General features: G+C 44.1%; 1 protein-coding gene across 1 annotated transcript in view; it reads left to right on the forward strand.

The window, feature by feature from the left end:
- LOC136875736 (lipase 1) overlaps positions 1-25,113 on the forward strand; it is a 222,707-nt gene that overhangs the window by 32,771 nt on the left and 164,823 nt on the right. Inside the window, exons 2-4 of the mRNA XM_067149308.2 lie at positions 2,751-2,880; positions 14,804-14,993; positions 16,882-16,996. Coding sequence (XP_067005409.2) covers positions 2,755-2,880; positions 14,804-14,993; positions 16,882-16,996 — 431 coding nt within the window. The 5' untranslated portion in view covers positions 2,751-2,754. The remainder of the gene's footprint in view (positions 1-2,750; positions 2,881-14,803; positions 14,994-16,881; positions 16,997-25,113) is intronic.

The following is a 25,113-nucleotide window of genomic DNA, read 5'->3' on the forward strand; positions in this document are numbered from 1 at the left end:
ATTACTGAAGGCAGATGTATGATGTGGAGGTATTGCAATTGTAATAATACACACACGCAAATATATTACATATGCACATGCCGTAAATCAATAACAATACACAAAGGCTAAGTATGCAAACCGTAACAAAGGCGTGAGAAGACAAGGTTAGGTTAAGTTAGGGTGATAAAGAAATTTCCTTCCATTTCAACTGAACTGATATTTATAGAGGAGGTAATGTTGCTTTCGTACTTTGAGGAGTTCTTGCAGATTTTTCTTGCTTCTCATACATCCAAATTTAATTCTATACACACGCATTGGACGAAATAAGACCGTTTTAATAAAATTCTGTGTTCGTCGTTTAACCCCAACAACGCTATTAAATGTATCATTCGAACATGTCACAATTCTAGTTAACTGGTATTACCCAAACAAATTTACGATCCTACAGTAAAAGAAACACTAGCAATTTTCATAATACGGAAGTAGTAGTTTGTATAATCTATAGCTCATTCCACGTTAAGAAAACAGTATTGCTCTTACGGACCTACAAGGAGTGAACACACCACCCTCTGAGACACCCACAATTCCTTGTAATTAAGGTATATTTTACTGTACTTTGTAATGCATTATGAAAGACTGATAAAAGGGATGAGGCAGTTTTGCCCATGAGTGATTAAAATAACTACATAATATTATATTTTTCATAAGTATATTGGTAGGGAGGAAGCACAATGGCAGGAACAGCCATCGTTTCGTTGCCTCCCTTCATTTTCTTTCTTCTGTGTTGCTCTGGTACAAGCCTCGTGTAGTCACTTACTCTGTGAACCGCCGGCAGCTCAGTTCTGTACTGGAGTCATCTACAGTACTTATTTGTTGTGTGTGTGTGCTTTAAATCAGTGCGTAATTGTCTTGTGTTGAGTGAGAGTTGGTTGTATGTTGTATAGCATTTGTGTGCGTTCACAATTATTTTCGTACTGTACAGAAGTTGTTACTGAAGATTTTGGTGTTGTGGTGTGCAGCGATACGTCACGGCATAACTTGTACTGATAAAACAATTGCTGTGTGTTTTATTTGTGTTTGGTTTTGTTAGTTGTGTTGTAAACAAGATAAGGTTTACAAGAACACAACTTATTTATTTGCTTCACACAGAATTCTACAGTATGTACAGGAATAAAACATAAAATTGTCTTGAAGCAAAGTAGATGATTAATCTTGAGAGAGTTTCTGGTTCTATACACTATGTACACTCTGAATGTATTTACACTCACTGCTATCTTGAAAAGATAGTTCTTGGGAAAGATATAGTTCGTGATAGTTGAAAACTATCATTTGCACTAGCATAGATTAGCTAAGAGAGTTCCTTCTAACTTGAAGTGTCTGAGTTCATAAGCTTGTACTAAATGAAAGCTATGTTCAAAATTAGAGAATCTAATGTGTGTGTCGGAGCTTGAGTGAGCTTGGGGATGTGTGGCATACAACATCGGGGCTCGACATGGATGAAGGAACGGGACAGTGGAGTAGTGACCTGAGGTGAAACCTCATACTACCAGAATTCCGTCCACCTGGTCGAGACACATTTTTAAGAGGAGTAGCCTCCGTGTTCGACATTCAGTGCATTCTGGAGCAGGACACTGGGGAGAATCCTCATGAGTGACAGACAGGGAGCTCCTTATATACTGCACACGACGTAACAGACACGCGCACTGAAGACTGCGCGTCGAGTCTCGAATGATTCACGCTTGCGTGCGTGCGGCTGGCTGGCGCTGAGCGAAGAGAGCGGAGGACATACAACAATTTAGCTGTTCTTTCTTAAGCGCATTTTAATTTTACCACTTTTTTACGACCGCATTTAATTTTTACTATTGTTTTTTTGAGCGATACGGCAGCACAGTAGTACCACGCGTTATCTGGGGAAATTTATCAAATGCAATTAAATGCATCTCTTACCCCTCGAGCCCATAAAAAATATTATTCTTCTATTTTTCTGCCCCAATTTGCCTTACATATCAATCAATGCTGAGGTTTTTTACGTGCCGTAGTGTACCTCAGATTCCGTACAAACCAAAAATAGCTCCTGTAAATCCCCGTCCCCTTTAGTTCATAAAAGTGATTTGCAGCTTAGTTTCTTCCGTTTTTTATCTTGAACTTAAATAGTGAATTTCGCACATTTATGTGCTGCCGTTTTCCCGTGATGGTATTGACCAGAGCCGTTCGATACGGCAACCCTGTTGTCATAAGAGCAATACTGTTTTCTTAACATGGAGTGAACTATAGCAAGTCACGAATAAATCATAACTACATAGTGCCAACGTGCAAGATTAACTGTAACTCTAAGACGTCGTATCGACAAATGGGGTCTGTAAACTGTATGGTTGGTGACACTAAATCAAACCCAATGGTTAGAAAATAACTATAAATCACTACCTTCAGTATTAAAAGGGGAGAAAGAGGAAGGTGGTACCCTTAGTGTATGCGCTTACATGGCCAGGGAGTAAAAGGCTATAAAGTACTTCTTAGGTGTGTAACTTTTAAAACCTTGAAAGAGAATTCTTCTCAGCTTCAGGTACATGTTTCTTGAAGATAAGGGAGCTAGCGGGATGAAAAAAAAGAGTCATTCACAAGGGATAGACTTCCCACCCACAGTAATTATTGTAAGAAATTTACAATCGCTACTCTTTAAATAGGTAGTATTAATTAAATAGTTCTAGCCTCTATTGTTACTATTCTTTGATCATAGAAAATGACTGCTCATGTGTGTTCTGTTTCAGAAGGATGGTTAAACGCATATTGCTGACGTCCATGATGCTGGCACTGGCAGAAGCCATGGCTGGGCTTAAGAGTATCCCACACCTAATTTACCAGGCTCGGATGAAATCACCCGAATTGTTTCTAACTGCGGTAAGGGCAATAATTGTAGTTTTTTATGAACTAAGGTAACGCATGCCAAAAACAATGATTTTAATGCAATAAATACTGAGCCAGTGACCGCGCGGTTTGTCAGATTACACTCGGAAGATAGTGGGTTCGATCCCCACTGTCGGCAGCTCTGAAGATAGATTTCCGTGGTTTTCCATTTTCACACCTGGAAAATACTGGGGCTGTACCTTAATCAGGACCACAGTCGATTCCTTCCTATCCCTAACTCTTTCCTGCCCATCGTCGCCAAAATACCTTGGCGATCACCCTCTCTCCTGCTCAATCGAGTGCTGTTATGGAATTTCGTAAATTCAATTTCAAGCCCTGCATCATTAAAATATATCTTTAAAATAATGTAGTGCAGGATAAATTTTGAGGCTTAAGACAGAGATATTTTGACATTTGAATGGAGGGGAAGCTGGGTAATTTTGTGGGAAGCTCAAGGTTCCCCTAGTGAACTTTCCCTAACAACTCCCCATCGCCACCTCTACTCAATATGCCCCAGTATGTAACACAGAACTCATGGTTTTAAGATATAACTTTAATTGTTCCAAGAACAATTAGGTACAGGAGAAATCACTTGACAAATTCTCGTCTTCGAAACCATGTGACTTGTGCGATTTTAAGAGCGGAAATCTTTAAACAATTCCACAATGATTTAGAAACAACGAAGAAATGCCGCCTGTATTACTCATTTGTATGACGCCCTTTTCTGTAAACTTTGAGCAGGCTCCAGTCACATTTCAGAGAGAACCCGTGAGGCTTCAATGTAACAGTTTTGAAAGATAGGTAATAACTTAGAAGATAAAATACTGTGTAGCCGACATACTTTGTCCTTGTGGCAGCCTCCGCATGGGGGAAGTTGTAATAATAATAATATTTTACAGGTACTTAAAAAAGGGTTCCGTGCACTTTTATCCAGGCCTTTGCTGGCTAGACAGTGCACTATATCTTCCGGTACGGGCTAGAACGAATTTGTTACTTTCAATGTCCAATGTCACTCTCATCCTTGGCTTTGATAATATGAAAGTGACTGAAGTATGAACGATGCTAGTAGTGCCATTGATATGAACTGTGTGAAAATATCGCTCATAGGGTCGGTTAATGAATGCATTTCACTAGGCTTGGCAGACTGATATGTAATAGCAACTTCTGGCTTGGTGAGAAAAGCAACGGGAAAATATCCCTCTCATTTCCCTTCTATGCCTTTTCAGTGACACCTAGGTCATCAATAATAGATAATGATTTACCTGTTGAGAATCAAACCAGCCTTCAAGGCGAATAACCAATATACAACACACCTTTGCAAAGACATATCATAAGTCATAACAAGAGCAAAACTACTATATGCTTTACGTCGCACCGACACAAATAGGTCTTATGGCGACGTTGGGACAGGAAAGGCCTAGGAATGGGAAGGAAGCGGCCGTGGCCTTAATTTAGGTACAGCCCCAGCATTTGCCTGGTTTGAAAATGGGAAACCACGGAAAACCATCTTCAGGGCTACCGACAGTGAGGTTCGAACCCCCTATCTCTTGGATGCGAGCTTACAGCTGCGCGCTCCTAACCGCACGGCCAACTCGCCCGTTAAGAGCAAAACTAGGACATTGTAATCAGGATTACTCATTCGTTCAACTAAAAAAAAAAAAAAAAAATTCTTCGGTGTCACTAAGTTGGTTAAATCAAAGAAGTGTCAGGTGTCATCCTAAATGATTCTTTCTTTCTTAATCCGTTTACCCTCTAGGGTTGGTTCTTCCCTCGGACTCAGCGGGGGATCCCACCTCTACCGCCTCAAGGGCAGTGTCCTGGAGCGTGAGACATTGGGTCAGGGGATACAACTGGGAAGGAGGACCAGCACCTCTCCCAGGCGGCCTCACCTGGTATGCGGAACAGGGGCCTTGTGGGGGGAGGGGGATAGGAAGATTGGAAGGAATAGACAAGGAAGTTAGGTACCATTCCGGCATTTGCCTGGGAAACCACGGAAAACCACTTCGAGTATGGCTGAGATGGGAATCGAACCCTCCTCTACTTAGTGACCTCCCGACGCTGAGTGGACCCCGCTCCAGCCCTCGTGTCACTTTTCAAATTTTGTGGCAGAGCCGGGAATCGAACCCGGGCCCCCGCGGGTGGCAGCTAATCATAGGTACCACTACACCACAGAGGCGGAACATCCTGAATTCAAAAATAAAACAGGAAAAATCAATAGTTTTATTTTATTGTGTTATATTTTTAACTGATAATTCTTGAATTCCCTCCATGCCTTATGAAATGTTTAGAATCTGCCTGGCCGAGGCGGTAAAGGCATGCTTGGTTCACCCGGAAGGATGTGGGTTCGATTCCCCGTCAGGAAGTCGATAAATGTAAGAAACGAGTTTTCCACTTCCGGAGGTGCACATGGCCCTGAGGTTCACTCCGCCCACACCAAAAATGAGTACCAGGTTAATTCCTGGGGGGGGGGGAAGCGGCAGGGCTTAGAAATAACCATTCTACCCCATCAAGTGCCTAGGTTCACCCCTCCAGGGCCCTTCATGGCCTGTACGGAGATGATTTTGCTTTTTTTAAATTTACTTATAAAATTATCCATCCATACATCTCATTCCCTTTTCGTCGCCGTCAAACTAACTCGCTTTCTCTCTCTCCTTGGGGCCTCGCTGTTAGCCCTGAGAGACAGGGACTGCCGTGGGCTGTCCTAGGTCAAATACGAGGGCCACCCACTCGGAATAGCCAGAAGTAGAACTTGGAAGAGGAGGTGACAACTCGGCGGCTGGAGTTCCTCGTGCTACGCTATCTGGTCAGGTTCTATATTGACAACTAGAGCCCTGCACGGATGCAGATTTCCGCAAAGTTACTGCCTTGGTGGATGCAGGCTGTACGGCAGACGGATAATTTTGCTAATAATATTTACAATATCCGCGGATAAAGAAGTTTATTAATTTTCACTCAGGTATACTCTTATTTCGCCGGCCCCGTGGTGTAGGGGTAGCGTGCCTGCCTCTTACCCGGAGGCCCCGGGTTCGATTCCCGGCCAGGACAGGGATTTTTACCTGGACCTGAGGGCTGGTTCGAGGTCCACTCAGCCTACATGATTAGAATTGAGGAGCTATCTGACGGTGAGATAGTGGCCCCGGTCTAGAAAGCCAAGAATAACGGCCGAGAGGATTCGTCGTGCTGACCACACGACACCTCGTAATCTGCAGGCCTTCGGGCTGAGCAGCGGTCACTTGGTAGGCCAAGGCCCTTCAAGGGCTGTAGTGCCATGGGTTTTTTTTATACTCTTATTTCTGCTTGTCGTTAGGTGACCCTTGACAGTTGTATGGGAGAATTGTGATTTATATAAAAAGCCTTGAAACCATAAAACCGTAAATCTAACCTACGCCCAACTGGCTCCTGCCCGCAAGTAATGGAAGAAAGGAACAAAGATCATTACGTCGGTAGTTATCACAAGGAAAAGTCCCTCATAAATCTGTGACTGTGGGGGTCTGATGCCAGGTATCAGGCCTATTGTGTTATATAGGGAGAATAATTTAAGAGTTCAGACTTCTGCTCGCATGCCTTAGGAATTCCTGAGCGAGCGCCATATGGCTTCTGTCAACACTGGCGAGATAAGAAGTGTTCACTGCCAGCGCGCAGCTGTTTAGCACTCTGTCCCTCAGTTCGCTTGAAACTATTGGACTTTTAAGGTGTGTTGTGAGGTTATTATCACGATGGTTAAATACACTATAGAGCAAAGAAAATTGTTGGTCGAATGTTATTTGCACAAGAAGAATAAACCAGTTAAAAGGTGCCTTCGAAAATTCCGTAGACAATTTCCCAGTGCGACAGTAGCATCAAAACGCTGCGTGCATCAGCTCGTTTATAAGTGGCGTAGTACTGGTTTCGTGTCCGACTCGTTGGCTGAACGGTCAGCGTACTGGCCTTTGGTTCAGAGGGTCCCGGGTTCGATTCCCGGCCGGGTCGGGGATTTTGACCTTAATTGGTTAATTCCAGTGACACGGGGGCTGGGTGTATGTTTCGTCTTCATCATCATTTCATCCTCATCAAGACGGGCAGGTCGCCTACGGGAGTCAAATAGAAAGACCTGCACCTGGCGAGCCGAACCCGTCCTAGGATATCCCGGCCCTAAAAGCCATACGACATTTCATTTCATTTCACTGGTTCCGTAATCAATAAGAAAAAGAAGCGAAGGGAGAGGTTGGAAGATATACAGGCAAGACTCCAGGTCAGTCCACATAAGTCGCTTCGGAGAGTAGCTAAGGAAAGTGATATTTCACTTTCTTCAGCACGTAATGCAACAAAATTGTTACATTTACGATCTTATCGGACGCATTCATTCCATAACATACTACCTATAGATTTCAATGCAAGAACACGATTTTGCAATTGGCTAATGAATAGTGTCCACGGCGGTATGTGGATCCGAACTTTCTTTTTATGAGCTACGAAGCCTGGTTTCATTTGAGTGGTTATGTCAATTCATAGAACAATAGAATCTGGGATACAGACAACCCGCACATTTTACAGCCGAGATCTCTGCTCGATGTGAAGGTGGGTGTGTGGTGCGCTATCAGTGCCCGACGAATTATCGGTCCGATATTTTTTCAGGACACGATTACTTCTGACCGTTATATTCACAACATTCTGGAACAATTTTTTGCTGAACTGACTGAAGAATAGAAAAGGTACGACTATTTCCAACAGGATAGTGCAACGGCCCATATGGCGCGTAGCTCTATGCGACGGTTACGAGAAGTGTTCGATGATGATCAGATCATCATTTAAGGCTTATGGCCCCCTCGTTCGCCTGATGTAAGCACCTGTGATTTTTATCAATGGGGAAATCTTAAAGGAAAAGTTTACAGGAATAATCGTCGAACTACCGGGCGAGTTGGCCGTGCGTGTAGAGGCGCGCGGCTGTGAGCTTGCATCCGGGAGATAGTAGGTTCGAATCCCACTGTCGGCAGCCCTGAAAATGGTTTTCCGTGGTTTCCCATTTTCACACCAGGCAAATGCTGGGGCTGTACCTTAATTAAGGCCACGGCCGCTTCCTTCCAACTCCTAGGCCTTTCCTATCCCATCGTCGCCATAAGACCTATCTGTGTCGGTGCGACGTAAAGCCCCTAGCAAAAAAAAAAATCGTCGAACTGCAGAAGAATTAAAAATTGGAATTAGGAACATTGTCCTTTCTATCGGTGTCCATGAACTACAAAGTGTGTTTCGAAATCTCATTACAAGATGTGAAGCTTGCATTGCAGCTGAAGGAAATCACTTTCAATATTGTATGTAAATAGTGGTGAGTTCAGTTTAATTTCCTACTTGATTTATTTATTTATTTATTTATTTATTTATTTATTTATTTATTTATTTATTTATTTATTTATTTATTTATTTATTTATTACTGGTACGTTCAGTTTAGTTTCCTAGTTGATTTATTTATTTGTTTATTCATTTACTTATTTGCCCAGTTTAGTTTCTATAAGCGTAATCATGCCGTTTCTTTGAGCCGACTATACCTGCTTGTCATTGCGGGGACTGCGCTCGCTGTCTCCGCTTCTCAGCACGCCTAATCCTCGGCACTCCACTCTGAACTTTTAAATTAATCACCCTGTATTAAAAGATCTATTCGTTTCAATACTTTGGGTGTTGTATACTGAAGTTAATTTTTACAATATCCGCGGATAACAATTCGCTGATGCGGATAACCATTAGCGGATGCGGATAATATTTTGTATATCCGCGCAGATGATAGCGTGCCCTACAGTAAAAGAACAGCGTTACGTTTGTGAACAACATAATGGGCATGGATCGATGCTTACATTATAATATAAAGAAAGTATCAACATGCAATCCAGCATTTAATCACGGGTAGTCCATTAGTTAAAAATTGTGCTTCAGTGAACTTGGATTTTATCAGTTCGGCATGTTACATGAAGGAGTGATGATAGACTACGCTCACGAAGCGGCTCGTTGATTTGTTCAGAATATAATCATCAAACGTAGGCAGGTGAAATGAATGAGTACCGAACGAGTTGGTTCCGCGGTTAAGGGTGCACAGCTGTGAACTTGCATTCAGGGGCCGGGATGAGTGGCTCAGACGGCTGAGGCGCTGGCTTTCTGTCCACAACTTGGCAGGTTCGATCCTGGTTCAGTCCTGTGGTATTTGAAGGTGATAAAATACGTCAGCCTCGTGTCGGTAGATTTACTGACACGTAAAGACACTCCTGTGGGACTAAATTCCGGCATCTCGGTGTCTTCGAGAACCGTCATAAATAGTTAGTGGGACGTAATAACAATAACATTATTAACTTGCTATCGGGAGATAGTGGGTTCAAATTCCACTGTCGGCAGCCTTGAAAATAGTTTTCGGTGGTTTCCCCATTTTTACGCCAGGCAAATGCTGGGGCTGTACCTTAGTTAGGGTCAGGGTCGCTTCCTTCTCAATCCTATACCATCGCCAACCTAAGACCTATCTGTGTCGGTCCGACGTAAAGCAACTTGTAAAAAAATAAATAATGAATGAGCATGTTAATGTAATAGCTATTTTAAGATTTAAAGCAACTCGGTTATGATTCACGGAACGACGGATGTGATGGAGCTTTAAGAGAAAGTACCGCTGGGCAAACCATCTACAGTTACGGCATAGCGTGTGGACGGTAGCCAGCCATTCGTTACGGTTACGGAATGGGAACACTCTCAGTGTCCCATTCACTACAGAATATTTCCTCGATAATTCCAATAACAATGACGATATAGCAACGAAATTTGAACTGGACGTACCTTAATTTGTTCGGAATGTGAAGAAATCGAAACATATGCTAGAAGTGGCCACTAATTGCATCCAGGCAGGATTGAACCCGGTGCGCCATATTCTGCAAAGTCCTTGCCAGTAGCCCACGCCCGCTATCACTGCCTGAATTTCTTCAACATGTTTAGACGATCTCCTCCGTGGTCGTGTAAATGAAGTCCCCTTGATTTCCAGTTTCTTCGACAAGGCCCAAATGGTGGTCTTGCACGGTGAATGTCGCCTCCAAATTTCCTCGAATAATACAGCAAAACCTCTACAGATGATCACCTGTTCAAACAGGCTCCCCTCTCACCCCGATCGTTTTAATCCGGAATAGAATTATTATTCCATTTCACTAATGTATTTTAGTCCCTTTAAGACGACCGCCCCTTTTCCCGACCGACGACCACTAATTTTAGATGTGAGCTCGCATCCGGGAGATAGTGGGTTCAAACCCCACTGTCGGCAGCCCTGTAAAGATGTTTTTTCCGTGGTTTCCCATTTTCACACCAGGCAAATGCTGGAGCTGTACCTTAATTAAGGCCACCGGCCGCTTCCTTCCCATTCCTAGGCCTTTCCTTTCTCATCGTCGCCATAAGACCTATCTGTGTCGGTGCGACGTAAAGCAAATAGCAACTATTTTTAGACGTAATATGCCTTATAGTAGCCATTTGAAGATAAGGACCTTTGGCTCGCAACCCCAAATTGTAAAACACTTGTATGCCTACAGTAACAGTTCTATGTTCTCAGAGAATACGGGGAACAGCGTAACTGTAGATGGTAAAATATGCACAGTGGTAAGACTTCGCAAGAATAGGTGACAGTGACAACAGCAATGAGGCAACATCGATCTGTACACGAGCCGGAAAATACCCCTTGTACCCTGGCATTAGTGGCAATTATATTGTTAACATCTACGCGCATAATGAGTATCATCTGTTTGTTTCTCGAAGAGGACCGGTCCACAGGGCTGCCAACCTGTCTGGTTAGGATTTAAGATAAGCACTAATTCGCTAGTGATGGAAAGGTGAATTACACCTTTCTTCTTTCTTCGGACAGTGTGATCCGCGGCCTCATGGCATATATTGCCTTAGGCGCGATAGCAACAATCAGCCTCGACGGTAAAAATAAGATCATCGTGTAGTTTATCCGCTTTGTCCGACTCATTGGCTGAATGGTCAGCGTTGAGACCTTCGTTTCAGAGGATTCCGGGTTCGATTCCCGGCCGAGTCGGGGATATTATTCGCGTCTGATTAATTCTTTGTCCCAACACCTTCCTCTTCATATTCAGACAACACACTACGCTACCAACCACCACAGAAGTACGCGATAGTGATCACATCCCTCCATGCAGGGATGGCGTCAGGAAGGGCATCCGGACGTAAACATTGAAAATCCAAATGTGTGACACAGTTCTCACCAGTGACCCGACAGATGTGGGAGAAGCGGTAAAAGAAAAAAAAGAAGTGTATTTATCCCGTTTATTCCTCGTGAAACACATGTGTCTTAAAGGAAGTAGATGAATATTTTTAGCTGGGTAGTAAAATAACTGACGATGGTAGAAGTAAGGAGGATATAAAATGCAGACTAGCACAAGCAAGGAAGGTCAGTCCTAAGGAAATAAATTTGTTCAATTCGAACTTAGTGCAGGAATTAGAAAGGTGCTTTAGAAGACTTTCGTCTGTAGCGTGGCATTGCATGGAAGGGAAACATGGACGATAACTGGCTCCAGAAAGGAACAGAATGTAAGTTTTTGAAATGTGGTGTTATAGAAGAATACTAAAGGTGAGATGGGTAGACCGAATCGCGAATGAAGAAGTGCTGAATTGAATTAGTCTAATTCGACCAGAAGAAGGGATCGAATGGTAGACATATTAAGACACCCAGGACTTATTCAGATAGGTTCTGAGGGAAGCGTAGGCGGTAAGAACGGTAGAGGTAGACCAAGGTATGAATATGACAAGCAGATTGGAGTAGATCTAGGATGTAGTAGTTACGTAGAAATGAAAAGGTTAGTAGAGAATAGGGTGGCATGGAGGGCTGCATCAAACCAGTCTGTCGACTGATGACCCAAACAACATGCCACGAAGTGAAGCTATGTAATACAACCTTTATCATAATAGTTCCGCGACCAGTACTCTGAGAAGTAGAATATTGCCGTTACTAATGGTCCTTATTCTCTTCAACGTAATCCCTTCTGCCATCGGTAGAATGCTGTCAGCATATTCGAACGTTTGGAAGTAGCCTAAATATCATCCGTCGCAGCCCTCTGGATTGCTACATTTTCCTTACGCAGCTTCCTTTCAACATTGTTTTCAATCAGGAAAAGCAGAAGAAATCGTTCGATGTTTTATGAAGTGAATATGAAGGAAGCTGATTAGCCGTCAATTTGTGCTTGTCAAACGATTCGCGTACTAACAGCGCACTGTGTTTCTGGCATTGCTTCCATTTATTTCACCCGGCTCGTCACATTCATTATACATGACGTGCCCTAGTCAACACTTATTTCCTTTCCGATTCCGATGTTTGCGAGGTCTTGGGAGTTTCTTAGTTTTACTCCCTTCGAGAACCACCCCATTCTTTTGTCGATATATCAAATTAAATATTTTGCCAACTGTTGAGCTTCCATACCTATCTATCATGTGACTTTTAGTTCCAGGAGTTGGCGAGGTCATGTTCGGCACGTACGGTGCAGGTCTTTCTACAGGGACATTATTTTATGTGTTCCGGGGATTCTCACTCGCCCGGTCGCCTGCGCTGGGAGCCTGTCTCCCGCCAAGCACTTTGCCGTTATACGCTTCTCGGTGCCACAAGCTCCCTTCCGATGCAGTCTGCTAAGAGCTTTATCAGCGTAAGGTTCACTTTAGTCAAGTGTTCACGTGTTTAGTGCTCAGTGTTTTGTTCCTCTGCCATTTTCATTACGTGAGTATGTGTATATACATAATACCTTCATAAAGTAGAGGAAATCTTGTGCGAAAAACGCGCGCTGGCCGCATTACGGCAAAGTGCTTGGCGGGAGACAGGCTCCCAGTGCAGACGACCGGGGGCGTGAGAATTCCCCGAATGGATAAAATAATGTCCCCGTATTTGACGCCATACGTGACCTGCCCAGCTCGATGTGGGATGATGATGATAATGAGGTAGAGAGAGGGTGAAATCCGGTGTTGGCGCGTAGAATAATACCAGGGGGTCTGCTCAAGGTTTTACGTCCCCATCCGACGGACGAATCACTATCAACAGCGTTATATGCCCTCACTCCATATGAATGTGGAGAGGTTATGAATTTAATCCCGGCATTTGGCACGCAATCTAGTGTTTAGAAATTTTATACCACCACCTCTCCTCCTCTGTCGGCCAATATTCTGATGGTGAACATTTTTCGACCAAAGGGTCTCGAACCGGCTAACCAGGGTGTCAGACCATATAGACTTCAACGCCTTAACGATCATGCCCACCTGGCCGGCTTGAGTTTTCTTAAATCAGGGTTGCTCATCGTGGTATTTAATAACAAAGTAAGAGAAAATCCGTCTTCCGCCAATCAGATTGCACCATCCCTCTTAACACAACACGAAGATCATCCCTGATTTTTTGGTCGGTATAGTTATGATGGACTCTGTGGAATACATTTCATTCATTTCAAAACCAGAATTTCGGGCGAGTTGGCCGTGCGGTTAGGAGCGCGCAGCTGTGAGCTTGCATCCGGGAGATAGAGGGTTCGAATCCCACTGTCGGCAGCCCTGAAGATGGTTTTCCGTGGTTTCCCACTTTCACACTAGGCAAATGCTTGCGCTGTATCTTAATTAAGGCTACGACTGCTTCCTTCCAACTCCTATCCCTTTCCTATCCCATCGTCGCCATGGGACCTATACGTGTCGGTGCGTCGTAAAGTCACTAGGAAATGAAAGAAGAAAAAGAGCAAAACCAGAACGAAGTCGAGAGCCTCCGCTTCGAACCTTCCAAATTAAGCTCCATTATGTTAACTGAGAATAAATACTAACGCAACCTACAGTCATACAGTGTACTAGAGCACAGTGAACCGTGACGTCACACCCCTATGCCAATGCAATGTGCTCGTTGCCAATTTCTCAGAAGCTGCACACCACTAGCCTAAAACAATACACAACCACCAATATATTATGGTAAAGGTATTATATCTTAGGAATGTCCGGGTTCCGATTCCCTGTTTGGTCGGGGATTTAAAACTTCATAGGTTAATTCCGATGATTTGGGGGCTGGGTGTGTGTGCCTTCTTCAGCATTAAAATTCATCGTATCTAGGGCCGCATTCTCACAGACGTGCAGGTCGCCTATAAGGCGTCAACTCGAAAGACCTGTAACAAGCCCCTTCGGAGCCCACACGTTATTATTATTATTATTATTATTATTATTATTATTATTATTATTATTATTATTGTTGTTGTTGTTCTATTTTCGGTTCTGCCACGAAATTTAAAAAGTGGTACGAGGACTGGGACGGGGTTCACTCAGCCTCTGGAGGTCAACCGAGTAGAGGGGGTTCGATTTACACCTTAGCCAACCTGGAAGTGGTTTCTGTGCTTTCCCACTTCTCCCCCAGGCAAATGCAGGGATGGTACCTAACTTCAAGGCTACGGCAGCTTCATTCCCTCTTTCTGCCTGTCCCTTTCAATCTTCCCATCCTTCCACAAGGCCCCTGTTCAGCATGGGAGGTGAGGCTGACTGGGCGATGTACTAGTCCTCCTGACCAGTTTTATCCCCCGTCCTAAAGTCTCTCGCTCCAGGACACCAGGACACTGCCCTTGAGGCGGTCGAGGTGGGATCCCTCGTTGAATCCGAGGGAAAAACCGACCCTGCAGAGTAAACGGATTAAGAAAGAAGAAAGATTATTACTCCTCCGTTAGGGTCTCTTCTTCTTCCCTTATGTTGTTTCTTTCCAAATCTTTCTTGATTTCATGAATCCAGGTTTTGTTGATTTCGCCGACTGGGCGATGTACTGGTCCGCCTCCCCAGTTGTATCCTCCGGTCCAAAGTCTCACGATTCAGGACATTATTCTTGAGGTGTATTATTATTTTCATAGGAACGTTAGTCTGCATGCCATGTTGGGTCCAATACTGAATGTCTGAGAGAGCTTGCCAATGTTACAGACAGAGCTCAGCAAGAAGGCGGGCTATGAGATGGAGACACACGTGGTTCGGACAGAAGATGGATACCTCCTCACACTTCACCATCTCCCACCTCGTCCATCTCTCGTCTCTAAAGGACCTGTTTTCTTCATGCATGGCCTTGCCCATCAAACGGACATGTGGATTATACAGGGACCAAACCATTCTCTTCGTAAGTTTTAATTACATTCCAAGGCCTGTAACTCAATAACTCTAAAGAAATGATGTTCTTTTATTTATACTTTGTAGAGGCTTTTACTAGGCTGAAGATATTTTTAGTGATACAAGAGTTGTAGATCGCCTCTGTGGTGTAGTGTTTAGTGTAATTAGCTGCCACCCCCGAAGGCCCAGGTTCGATTCCTGGCTCTGCCACGAAATTTGAAAAGTGGTACATGGGCTGGTACGGGGTCAGCCTCTGGAGGTGACTGAGTAGAGGGGTGTTAGATTTCCACCTCAGCCATCCTCGAAGTGGTTTTACGTGGTTTCCCCACTTCTTCCCCAGGCAAATGCCAGGATGGTACCTAACTTAAGGCCACGGTCACTTTCTTTCTTCTTCATTGCCCATCCTTTCCAATCTCTCATTTCTCACAAGGAACTTGTTCAGCATAGCAGGTGAGACCACTTCGGTAATGTACTGGTCCTTCTGACTAGTTGTATCGAGCGACCCAATGTTTCACGTTCCAGGACACTGCCCTTGAGGCGGTAGAGGGGAGATCGCTCGCTGAGTCCGAGGGAAGAACCCATCCTGGAGGGTACACTGATTAAGAAAGAAGTTGTATATCATTGAGCTGAGGACACTTTCAATAATTTGCTTTAAGTAGCATCGACACGGGCTAGGTGTGGGAGGGAAGCGGTCGTGACCTCGACTAAAGTAGAGCTCCATCGTTTGCCTGGTGTGAAAATAGGAAAAACCGGGTGAGTTGGCCGTGCGGTTAAAGGCGCGCGCCTGTGAGCTTCCATCCGGGAGATAGTGAGTTCGAATCCCACTGTCGGCACCCGTGAAGGTTTTCCGTGCTTTCCCATTTTCACACCAGGCAAATGCTGGGACTGTATCTTAATTAAGGCCACGGCCGCTTTCTTCCAACTCCTAGGCTTTTCCTATCCCATCGTCGCCATAAGACTTATCTCTGTCGGTGTGACGTAAAATCACTCGTAAAATAAATAGGAAAAGACGGGAAACCATCTTAGGGGCTGACTATCTTCCGAATGCAAGCTCACAGCTGCGTGCTCCTAACCGCACGGCCAAGAGTTTATTCTTCATTGTCAGTTTGTTTTTTGTTTTTTATAAAATTTCCACGGAGGGGGGATGGGATTTTTAACCACCAGTACCTCCCCCTTACCCCTCCCCGCTCTCAGGCACGATAATGTATGTGTCTTTCCGTCTACGACCACACTCCAGCGACAGAAAAATACAAGCATAGCTTCTAATGGAGATGAAATGAATCATGGTGAATTCACTTCGGTAAGGAGAAGGAAGGAATCGCCCGTGGGCTATGAACAGGAACTGTCCCGGCATTTCCCTGGAAATGAAAATGCTAAACCACAGAACACCATTCTCAGGAGAGCCGACGGTGGGTTTCGAACCCACGCGTCTCCCGAATTTGGAGCTAGGCTCCATAGTCGTAACGAGTTGTGCGCCGCAGCGCTCGGTTAGCTGATGTTTTAATGGATTCTACTGCAAGCTACGTCAACGGCCGTAGCCGCGTTGAAACACCGGATCCCGTGAGATGTCCGAAGTTAAGCGACATTGGGCGTGGTCAAGATTTGGATGGGTTGCCACGTGCTGTTGGTGAGGGGTAAGGTAATGGAGGAGCGGAAAAGAACTGGCCACCCTACCGTACGTAAACTCCGGCTCAGGCACACCTCTGCGGAAGTTAGGACCTGCCTTTGGGCAGAATACACCTTACCTTAACTTTATGATACAATATACTGCTTCAACTAGTTATAAACTGTATAAGTTGTGTTTGTGTGTGTGTCTTACCTGTTAGTTTTCAGAACATTGACTAATTCTCCTACTATTCTGAACCTCCATGTAAAGTAACGCTCTTGTATTGTTACAGCCTACTTGCTAGTCGATCGTGGATACGATGTGTGGATTGGAAATTGCCGAGGGAATCTTTACTCTAAAACCTATGCCGCCGCGAAGAATGAAAACCCACTCTATTGGGATTTTAGGTGAGTTACCTTTGGTACATCCATGCATATTAGTTCATTGAGACCGGGCGAGTTGGCCGTGCGCGTAGAGGCGCGCGGCTGTGAGCTTGCATCCGGGAGATAGTAGGTTCGAATCCCACTATCGGCAGCCCTGAAAATGGTTTTCCGTGGTTTCCCATTTTCACACCAGGCAAATGCTGGGGCTGTACCTTAATTAAGGCCACGGCCGCTTCCTTCCAACTCCTTGTCCTTTCCTATCCCATCGTCGCCATAAGACCTATCTGTGTCGGTGCGACGTAAAGCCCCTAGCAAAAAAAAAAAAAAAAAAAAAAAAGAAGTTCATTGAGAACACCACTCCTGAGTGAAATGAAATGGCGTTTGACTTTTAGTGCCGGGGATGTCCGAGGACAATTTCGGCTCGCCAGATGCAGGTCTTTTGATTTGACACCGGTAGGCGACCTGCGCGTCTTGATGAGGATGAAATGATGATGAAGAAGAAGACACGTACACCCAACCCCTGTGCCAGGGGAATGAACCAATTATGGTTAAAATTCCTGACCCTGGCGGGAATCGAATCCGGGACCCCTGTGACCAAAGGCCAGCACACTAACCATTTAGCCGTGGAGCTGGACACTCCTGAGTGAAAGGATGGTTTCTCTACTTAAGGTTTCTTATTACGGAATTGACCAAAATCAGGTAGTTAGTGAATACAGCCATCCTGAAAGAACTCGGCATCACTGAAATTGAGATCAATGACATCTGTACCAATATTTGAAAGTCTCACAAAATATTTTGCACTACTATTTGCATGGCAGCTTTTAAATTATTTTTTCATTACATTACAAATGGGAAATATAATTCTAATTACTTGTATTTGTGGCAGTTTCTTCTGGACACTTATTTAATTAATTAATTAATTAATTAATTAATTAATTTATTTATTTATTTGTGTCTTTATTAAGTGGCGAAGTTAGGGCTCTTTGCCCTCTCTTATACTTAACCACATACAATTTCCTTATTTTTACAGTATTAATTTAAAATGTCCTTGCAATCAGTTACACTTATTGAGATAAGTAAATCAGATAAAGAATAACAATAATACAATTAATTAAGATTGCTATTGATGAAAAATTATAGGATGAACACTTGTGATCATCCAGAATGCCAGACAGACGTTTTTTTTTAGAAGTATATATACTGTAGTGCCACAGTTTATTTCTTAGAAGTACCACTACGCTTCAATAAACGTAGCCTTTAAATCCCAATACATTTTAAGAAGTTGCTTCAAGGATAAATTCAAATTACCAACGAAATGGTCGTGTTATACTAAAATAAGGAGAAGCAGGGCAACCACCCCGTCTCTGTGGCGTAGTGGTTAGTGTGATTAGCTGCCACCCCCTGAGGCCCGGGTTTGATCCCGGCTCTGCCACGAAATTTGAAACACGTTGCGAGGGCTGGAACGGGGTTCACTCAGCCTCGGGAGGTAAACTGAGTAAAGGGGTTTCGATTCTCATCTCAGCCATCCTAGAAATTGTTTTCCGTGGTTTCCCACTTCTTCTCCAGGTAAATGTCGGGATGGTACCTAACTTAATGTCACGGTCGCTTCCTTCCCTCTTCCTTGTCCATCTTTACGATCTTCCCGTCCCCCTTAAGACTCCTGTTCCGCATAGCAGATGAGGCCGCCTGAGGGAGGTATTGATCCTCCTCTCGACTTCTATCCCCGACCAAATGTATCACGCTCCATCACACTGCCCAAGAGGCGGTAGAGGATGGATCCCTCGCTGAGTCCGAGGGAAAACCAACCCTGGACGGTAAACGAAGAAAGAAAGAAAGAAAGAAAGAAAGAAAGAAAGAAAGAAAGAAAGAAAGAAAGAAAGAAAGAAAGAAAGAAAGGAAAAGGTGAAACAACGAGCGGAGTGGCTGCATTTGTTTATCACGCTATGGCTATGAAGCCGAGTTTTAGTTCGCCAGACGAGTGGTTTCGAACCCCACCGTCGACTGTCATGAGAATGTTTTACTGTGGTTTTCCATTTTCCCTTCCAGACAAATGCCAGGAAAGTTCCTATTCACGGGCCACTGCCGATTTCTTCCCACCTCCTTGCCCAATTCCATCCACCATCATTCAATTTATATTCACTAACACTTCAACTCAGGTCAGCAAGGGCACCCAGCCGTAAAAACATGCCAAATGATTTCATCTTATCACCGACCCCATATCAAGAAACAGGACTAATGTGTAATAATGCAGTAAACAGATGTATCAGAGCCATCACGTTCTTCAAGTTAAAGAGCCGAAATACATTCAGGAAGATACCATGACACGACAAAACTTATTGCCCTACCAAGCGGCTGCTGCCCATCCCGAAGGCCTGCAGATTACGGCGTGACCAGTGTTCGGCGGAATGAATTACTTCAGCGTTTCTGCACCCACGCCCCTAGCTCACCGTCAGATAGCTTATTAATTGTTCTTAATAGGCTGAGTTGACCTGAAACTAGCCCTCCGATCCAGAGCTGGCTGAGAATGGAACCCGGAGCCTCCGAATAAGAGGTATGCTCGCTACCCTTACACCATGAGGCTAACTAAGAGATGTACACAAATTCTATAAATATATAGATATATTTAACATTTGAATTGACGTCAGTACGCATGCTTATTTACTTCGGCACATGCACTGTACCTTATAACTTTAGAACAAATATTTCCCACTGAGAAGAAGGTATAATTACACTTGGACACTCAATATGTTCGGCCGGGAGCCCCAGTTTCGAACACCTTTGTTTAGCCCCCTCGAGAAATTCAGATAATTGTCAATTTTTGTGTTGATCAAAGGATTGTTTTATAAGTTTCCAGGATTAACTCCTATCTATTTTCATTTCTTTAATTCCTACCTTTATGGGTCGATACATCTCGGCTTCCAGTTATTGATATACACTGACTTAGCAAATGTCATGGGATAGTCACCTAATACCGTGGGGCCTCCTCTGGCCCTGCGAACTGCAGTGAGAAGCCGTGGAAGTGAGTCGGCAAGTCCCAGTCCTCTGGACGCAGCTGACACCAAATCGTTTGCAGAGAGGCTGCAAATGCTGGTGTGTTCGTGTGTGCAGGATCCATGGCACGGAGCCTGCGTTCCACGACATCCCAGATATGCTCGATAGGGTTCATATCGGGGCTCCTGGGTGGCCATGGCAGTCGTTGGACCTCCGCTGCATGTTCCTGGAACCATTCCCGGGCGACGTGGGAGCGATGTGGCGGCGCGTTATCATCTTGAAACACCGCAGAACCGTCTGGGCGCCGGAAGGCCAAAAATGGGTGGAGATGGTCTCCGAGCAGCTCAACATACCGCGTACCATTCAAAGTCTCTTCCAGAACAACTACCATACCAGGAAAATGCACCCCAGACCATATCAGAGACACCAGAGCCCTGGAGCACACCTTCGAGGCAGGCGGGATCCATCGCTTCATGTGGTCTGCGCCATACACGGTGCCTCCCATCGGCATGGTGCAGTTGAAATCGTGATTCGTCCGACCATATCACGTTAGGCTATTGTTCCAGTGTCCATCCCTGGTAACTGGCGACAAATGCACCTCGTTGTGCCCGATGACGTTGGGTTAACAGTGGCACCCCTGTGCGGCGCCACCTCCCATACTCCATAGAACCCATGTTCCTACGGATTGTCCACTGGGAGACGTGTCTAGCACGGCCTGTGTTGAATTGAGCCGTGATTTGTTGCACGGTTGCCCGTCTGTCACTATTAACAATCCAGTCTAGCTCGAGCGGTCGAGGAGAGAGGTTGCGTAGTGAAGTGCGTGCTGTAAACATGGTCGGCATTGAACAGTACCGGGCCGCTATTGGGAAATGGCAGGCAAGGCAGAAGAAGGAGACCAGGAGTGGATTGGTGATAAGTACGGACGGATTGAAAATGAGTGAAGCGGTGCTGGTGGTGACAGTGATAGCAGTGCTACTGGTTATTGGGGGGGTGGAAGTAAACCCAGGCCCAAATACCAGTGGAAAATATAGTACGGAGGATTTGGCCGCACTCAGGGTGGTTGTAAGTGAAGTTATGCAGGAAAAGTGTCAATGGGATAAGGTGCAGGAAATAAAGGACATGATGGAGGAGCAGAGAAAGGAGATAGGGAACATGAAGAAATGGCTTGAAGCGAAGACAGAGGAATCGAGCAGGAGAGTGGTCAATAACGAGAAAGAAATCGAGTTATTGAGAGGGGAAGTGAAACATCTGAAAGAGGAGGTGATGAAGATGAAGAAAGAAGCGGAGGGGTACAGGCAGGAGAGATTGAAAAAAGCCATATTTATATATGGAGTTGAGGAAGGGGCGAGAGAGAGCAAGATTGAGCTGATATATAAGGTGGTGGAAGTTATACGTGATGCAATGAAGATAAACTTTAGTGAGATAGACATAGATGATGTAGAGAGAGTTGGTAAAATCAAAGGTCGGAGGCCAATTAGGGTTAAATTGTTCCAAACCTTAATGGCAGAAACTGTGTTAAGTAACAGCAAGAATTTACAAGGGCTGAAAATAGGGGTGAAAGGAGACATGGGAAGAGAAGGAAGTGAAAATATGAAGATCTTGAATAGGCACCTATGGAGAGCGAGGAACCAGGGGCTAAAGGCCCGAATAAGAGGTCTGAGGTTGGAGGTGACAAACGGGCGATGGGTTAGAGTACATTCAGTGACGAAGCTAAAGGAAATGGACGAAAACGAGAGGGTTGAGGGTGGTGAGAGAACAAGGCAAGATGGGAAGAAGAAAGAAGAAAAGAAGAGGAGGAGGGACGTGGCAGGAGAGCAGAGTATCTCGGAAGAGAATGGGCAGTGCAGCCGGGAGACAGAAGATCAAGATAGTGAAGTGGACGGTGAGAGTGAGCAGCAAGAAACTGGGAGAGTAGAGTGTAGAGGTGCAGTGAGCAAGAAAGGACAAAGGAAGGTGGATTCAGAAGTCCAAAATAGTGAGGGGGTGAGTGGGGGTGAGCAGCAAGAAGGGGTGAGAGCAGGGTGCAGTGGTGTAGTGAATAAGAAAGGTCAAGAGGAGACAGATCGACAAGAAGGTAAAAAAATTATGAGTAAAGTCAGAAGTAAGAGCTTAAAAGACATATGGGGAAAAGTACGTAAAGGGTTGGAGGATACAGAGGAAGAGAGGTCGATAAATACTAGAAGTAAGAATAGAGGGGGAGACCTAGAAGGGAGGGAGGGAAAGTTATAACTATATTGGAAGATAGGATGTGTGAATATTGAGGGACTAAGGAACAAATTAGGAAACAAGAAAGTTCGGGAAGTAATTGAAAGTTTTGATGTTGTGGCACTCTTGGAGACGTGGTTGGAAACAGGGAGGGAGATTTCATGGAAGGGGTTTGAGATAAAATATAAATATAGAAGAAAAGAGAGGAATAAGGGACGAGCACCAGGAGGGATGATAGTTCTAATTAGGGAAGAAATTAGTGAAAGAGTAGAGGATATAGAGACCGATATGATGGAAACCATATGGCTGAGATTGAATTTGGGAGGGAGTGAGGGAAGGAGGAAGAAAATAAATCTAGCTTTTGTTTACTGCCACCCTAGTAATTCAGCATATGCAAATAAATATTTTTTTGAAGAGTTATTGGTGGATATTGGTAGGATAAGGGGAATGTATCCAGGGGAGGAGGATATGTTGTTATTTGGGGATTGGAACGCGAGAATAGGGGAACAGAGCCCAGTTTATAGTAGGGAGGTTGGAATGTGTTTGTTGGAAAGTAGAAGGAGTGAGGACAAAATTACAAATAGTTATGGAGAGAAGCTCCTAGAGATGTGTGCTGTGGGAAATTTGTATATTCTGAATGGGTGGATAGAGGGTGACAGGACGGGGAAATTGACATATGTTACGGAGAAGGGGGGTAGTGTGATAGATATGGTTTTAAGTTCGGAAGGGATGATTGAGGAAGTTGTAAGTATGGAAATAGGAGATTGGATTGAATCACACCATTTCCCGGTGAGGGTTATGCTGAAAAGGGAGGAAGAGAAGTGTACAATGAAGGAAGATGAGACAAATGATAAACGAGGGAGTGGTTATAATAAGTATAAATGGACAGAGAAGGGGGGCCGGGATTGGAATAGGGTAGTAAAGGAGGAGCTACATCTTCTGAAATATGGGTGGGAAGGGGCGTTAGAAGAGAATAATACTGATAAAGCCTTGGAATTGTTGCTACATCCAATAAAGATGATAGCGCAGAAGGTGAAAGCTAGAAAAGGAAAGAAGAAAGAGGGAGAAGAATGGTTTAATAGGGAGTGTGAAGGATTGCGGAGGAAGGTGATGGACGCGTTAGGAGAATATAGAAGGAAAGGTGGGAGCCAAGAAAGGGAGTTTTTCTGTAGACTGAGGAAGGAGTATAAAAAGAAAATCTCTGAGACAAAAAAGACGTGGTTAGAGGAACAAATGGAAGCCATAAATAATGACTGCAAGACAAACAATTTTGAGAGAGTTTGGGATAAGATTAATAGAATTATTAAGGGTGGAAGGAATATAGAGAGAACGAGTATTGAGGAAGTGCAATGGGTCAGGCACTTTGATGAATTACTAGGAAAAAAGGGGGGTGATAGATGGAGAGGTTCGGGAGAAGAAGTAATTTGGAGGAATAGGAGAGTGGCAATTTATGACCTGGATAAAGAAATCACAAGAGAGGAAATCCGGAGAGTGATAAGCAGAGCCAGAGCGAAGTCGGCCGGGGGGTGTAATGGTATAAATAATAAGTTTTGGAAGGAAATTAGTAAAAATGAGATAATGATAGAGGGCATGGTTAAACTATTCAATAGGATATTTGAGGGAGGAAATTACCCTAAGGAATGGGAAACAGGAATTATATGCCCTATATACAAGGGGAAGGGTAGTAGGAACAATGTGAACAGTTATAGAGGTATATCTCTGTTGGATTCTTTGAGTAAAATATATACTGGGGTGCTAGCGAACAGAATAAGCGGGTGGGCGGAAGAAAATGAAATTTTGACAGATTACCAAGGGGGATTTAGGAAAAAGAAAAGAACAGTGGATAATATAATGATAGTAAAGACTATTTTAGAAAAGTATAAGAATATGGCTAGAAGTACGGTTTATGTAGCAGCAATAGATTTTGAGAAAGCTTTTGACAAGGTGAATAGAGAGGCCCTACTAGAGAAATTAGGTAGGTTAGGGATTTCGGAGAAGATGTTGAGGGCAGTGGAAGGAATATATAGGGACGTCAGGTTTTGTGTAAAATTGGGAGAAGGGAGAATGAGTGGACCATTAGAGTCCAAGGTGGGTTTAAAACAAGGATGCAAGTTATCGCCAATACTGTTTATTTTATTTATCAACGATATTTTAGAGGGGTTTGGGGCAGAAAATTGGGCTGTACCAGTAATTAATGGTTTGGAAGTACCAGGACTGATATTTGCGGATGATGTGTTATTGATGACGCTAACTTCAGGGGCGATGAATAGGGCCTTAGAGTCAGTGATGCTATTTGCGAGGAAATGGGGATTGAAAATTAATGGAAATAAGTCTAAAATATTGGTAGTACAGGTGGACAAAAGAAGAAAGATAGAAGGGAATTGGGTAATTCAGGGAGAAAGATTGGAACAGGTAAGGAAGTTGGAATATCTAGGAGTTATTTTTAATGATAAAGGAACTTGGAGTGACCAGATCAAAAGAGTGAAATATAGAGGATTGGCAGCCTTAGCCTCAGTCAGAAATTTGCTACTCAAGTACCCGGGGATCAGTTATAAAACACTGAGACTCGTGTTCAGGTCGGTAATCGTTGGGAGGGTATTATACGGAGCAGAAGTTTGGGGGCTGGATGAGAAAAGAGAGGAACTAAGAAGGATTGTTAGTAGTTTTGCTAAGTTAGTGATAGGCTTACCGAGGTGTACAGCAAATGTAGGGGCGGAATTAATGTGTGGGGAGGATTTGGAATCAGAGGGTGTGAAAAGAATAGTTAGATACTGGATGAATTTAAAAAGACAGGAAGGTGGGAGAGTATTACAGGCAGCATATGTACAGCAATTTAAGAGCATGTATAAGGGTGGATGGTTAGAAAAAATAAAGGGATATTTGGAGAGGATAGGATTAGGACACCTGTGGGGGGAGGTTTGGTCAAAGACAGAAGTGAGAGGGAT

This window comes from Anabrus simplex, chromosome 6 (genome assembly GCF_040414725.1).
Source record: "Anabrus simplex isolate iqAnaSimp1 chromosome 6, ASM4041472v1, whole genome shotgun sequence".
Lineage (NCBI taxonomy): Eukaryota > Metazoa > Arthropoda > Insecta > Orthoptera > Tettigoniidae > Anabrus > Anabrus simplex.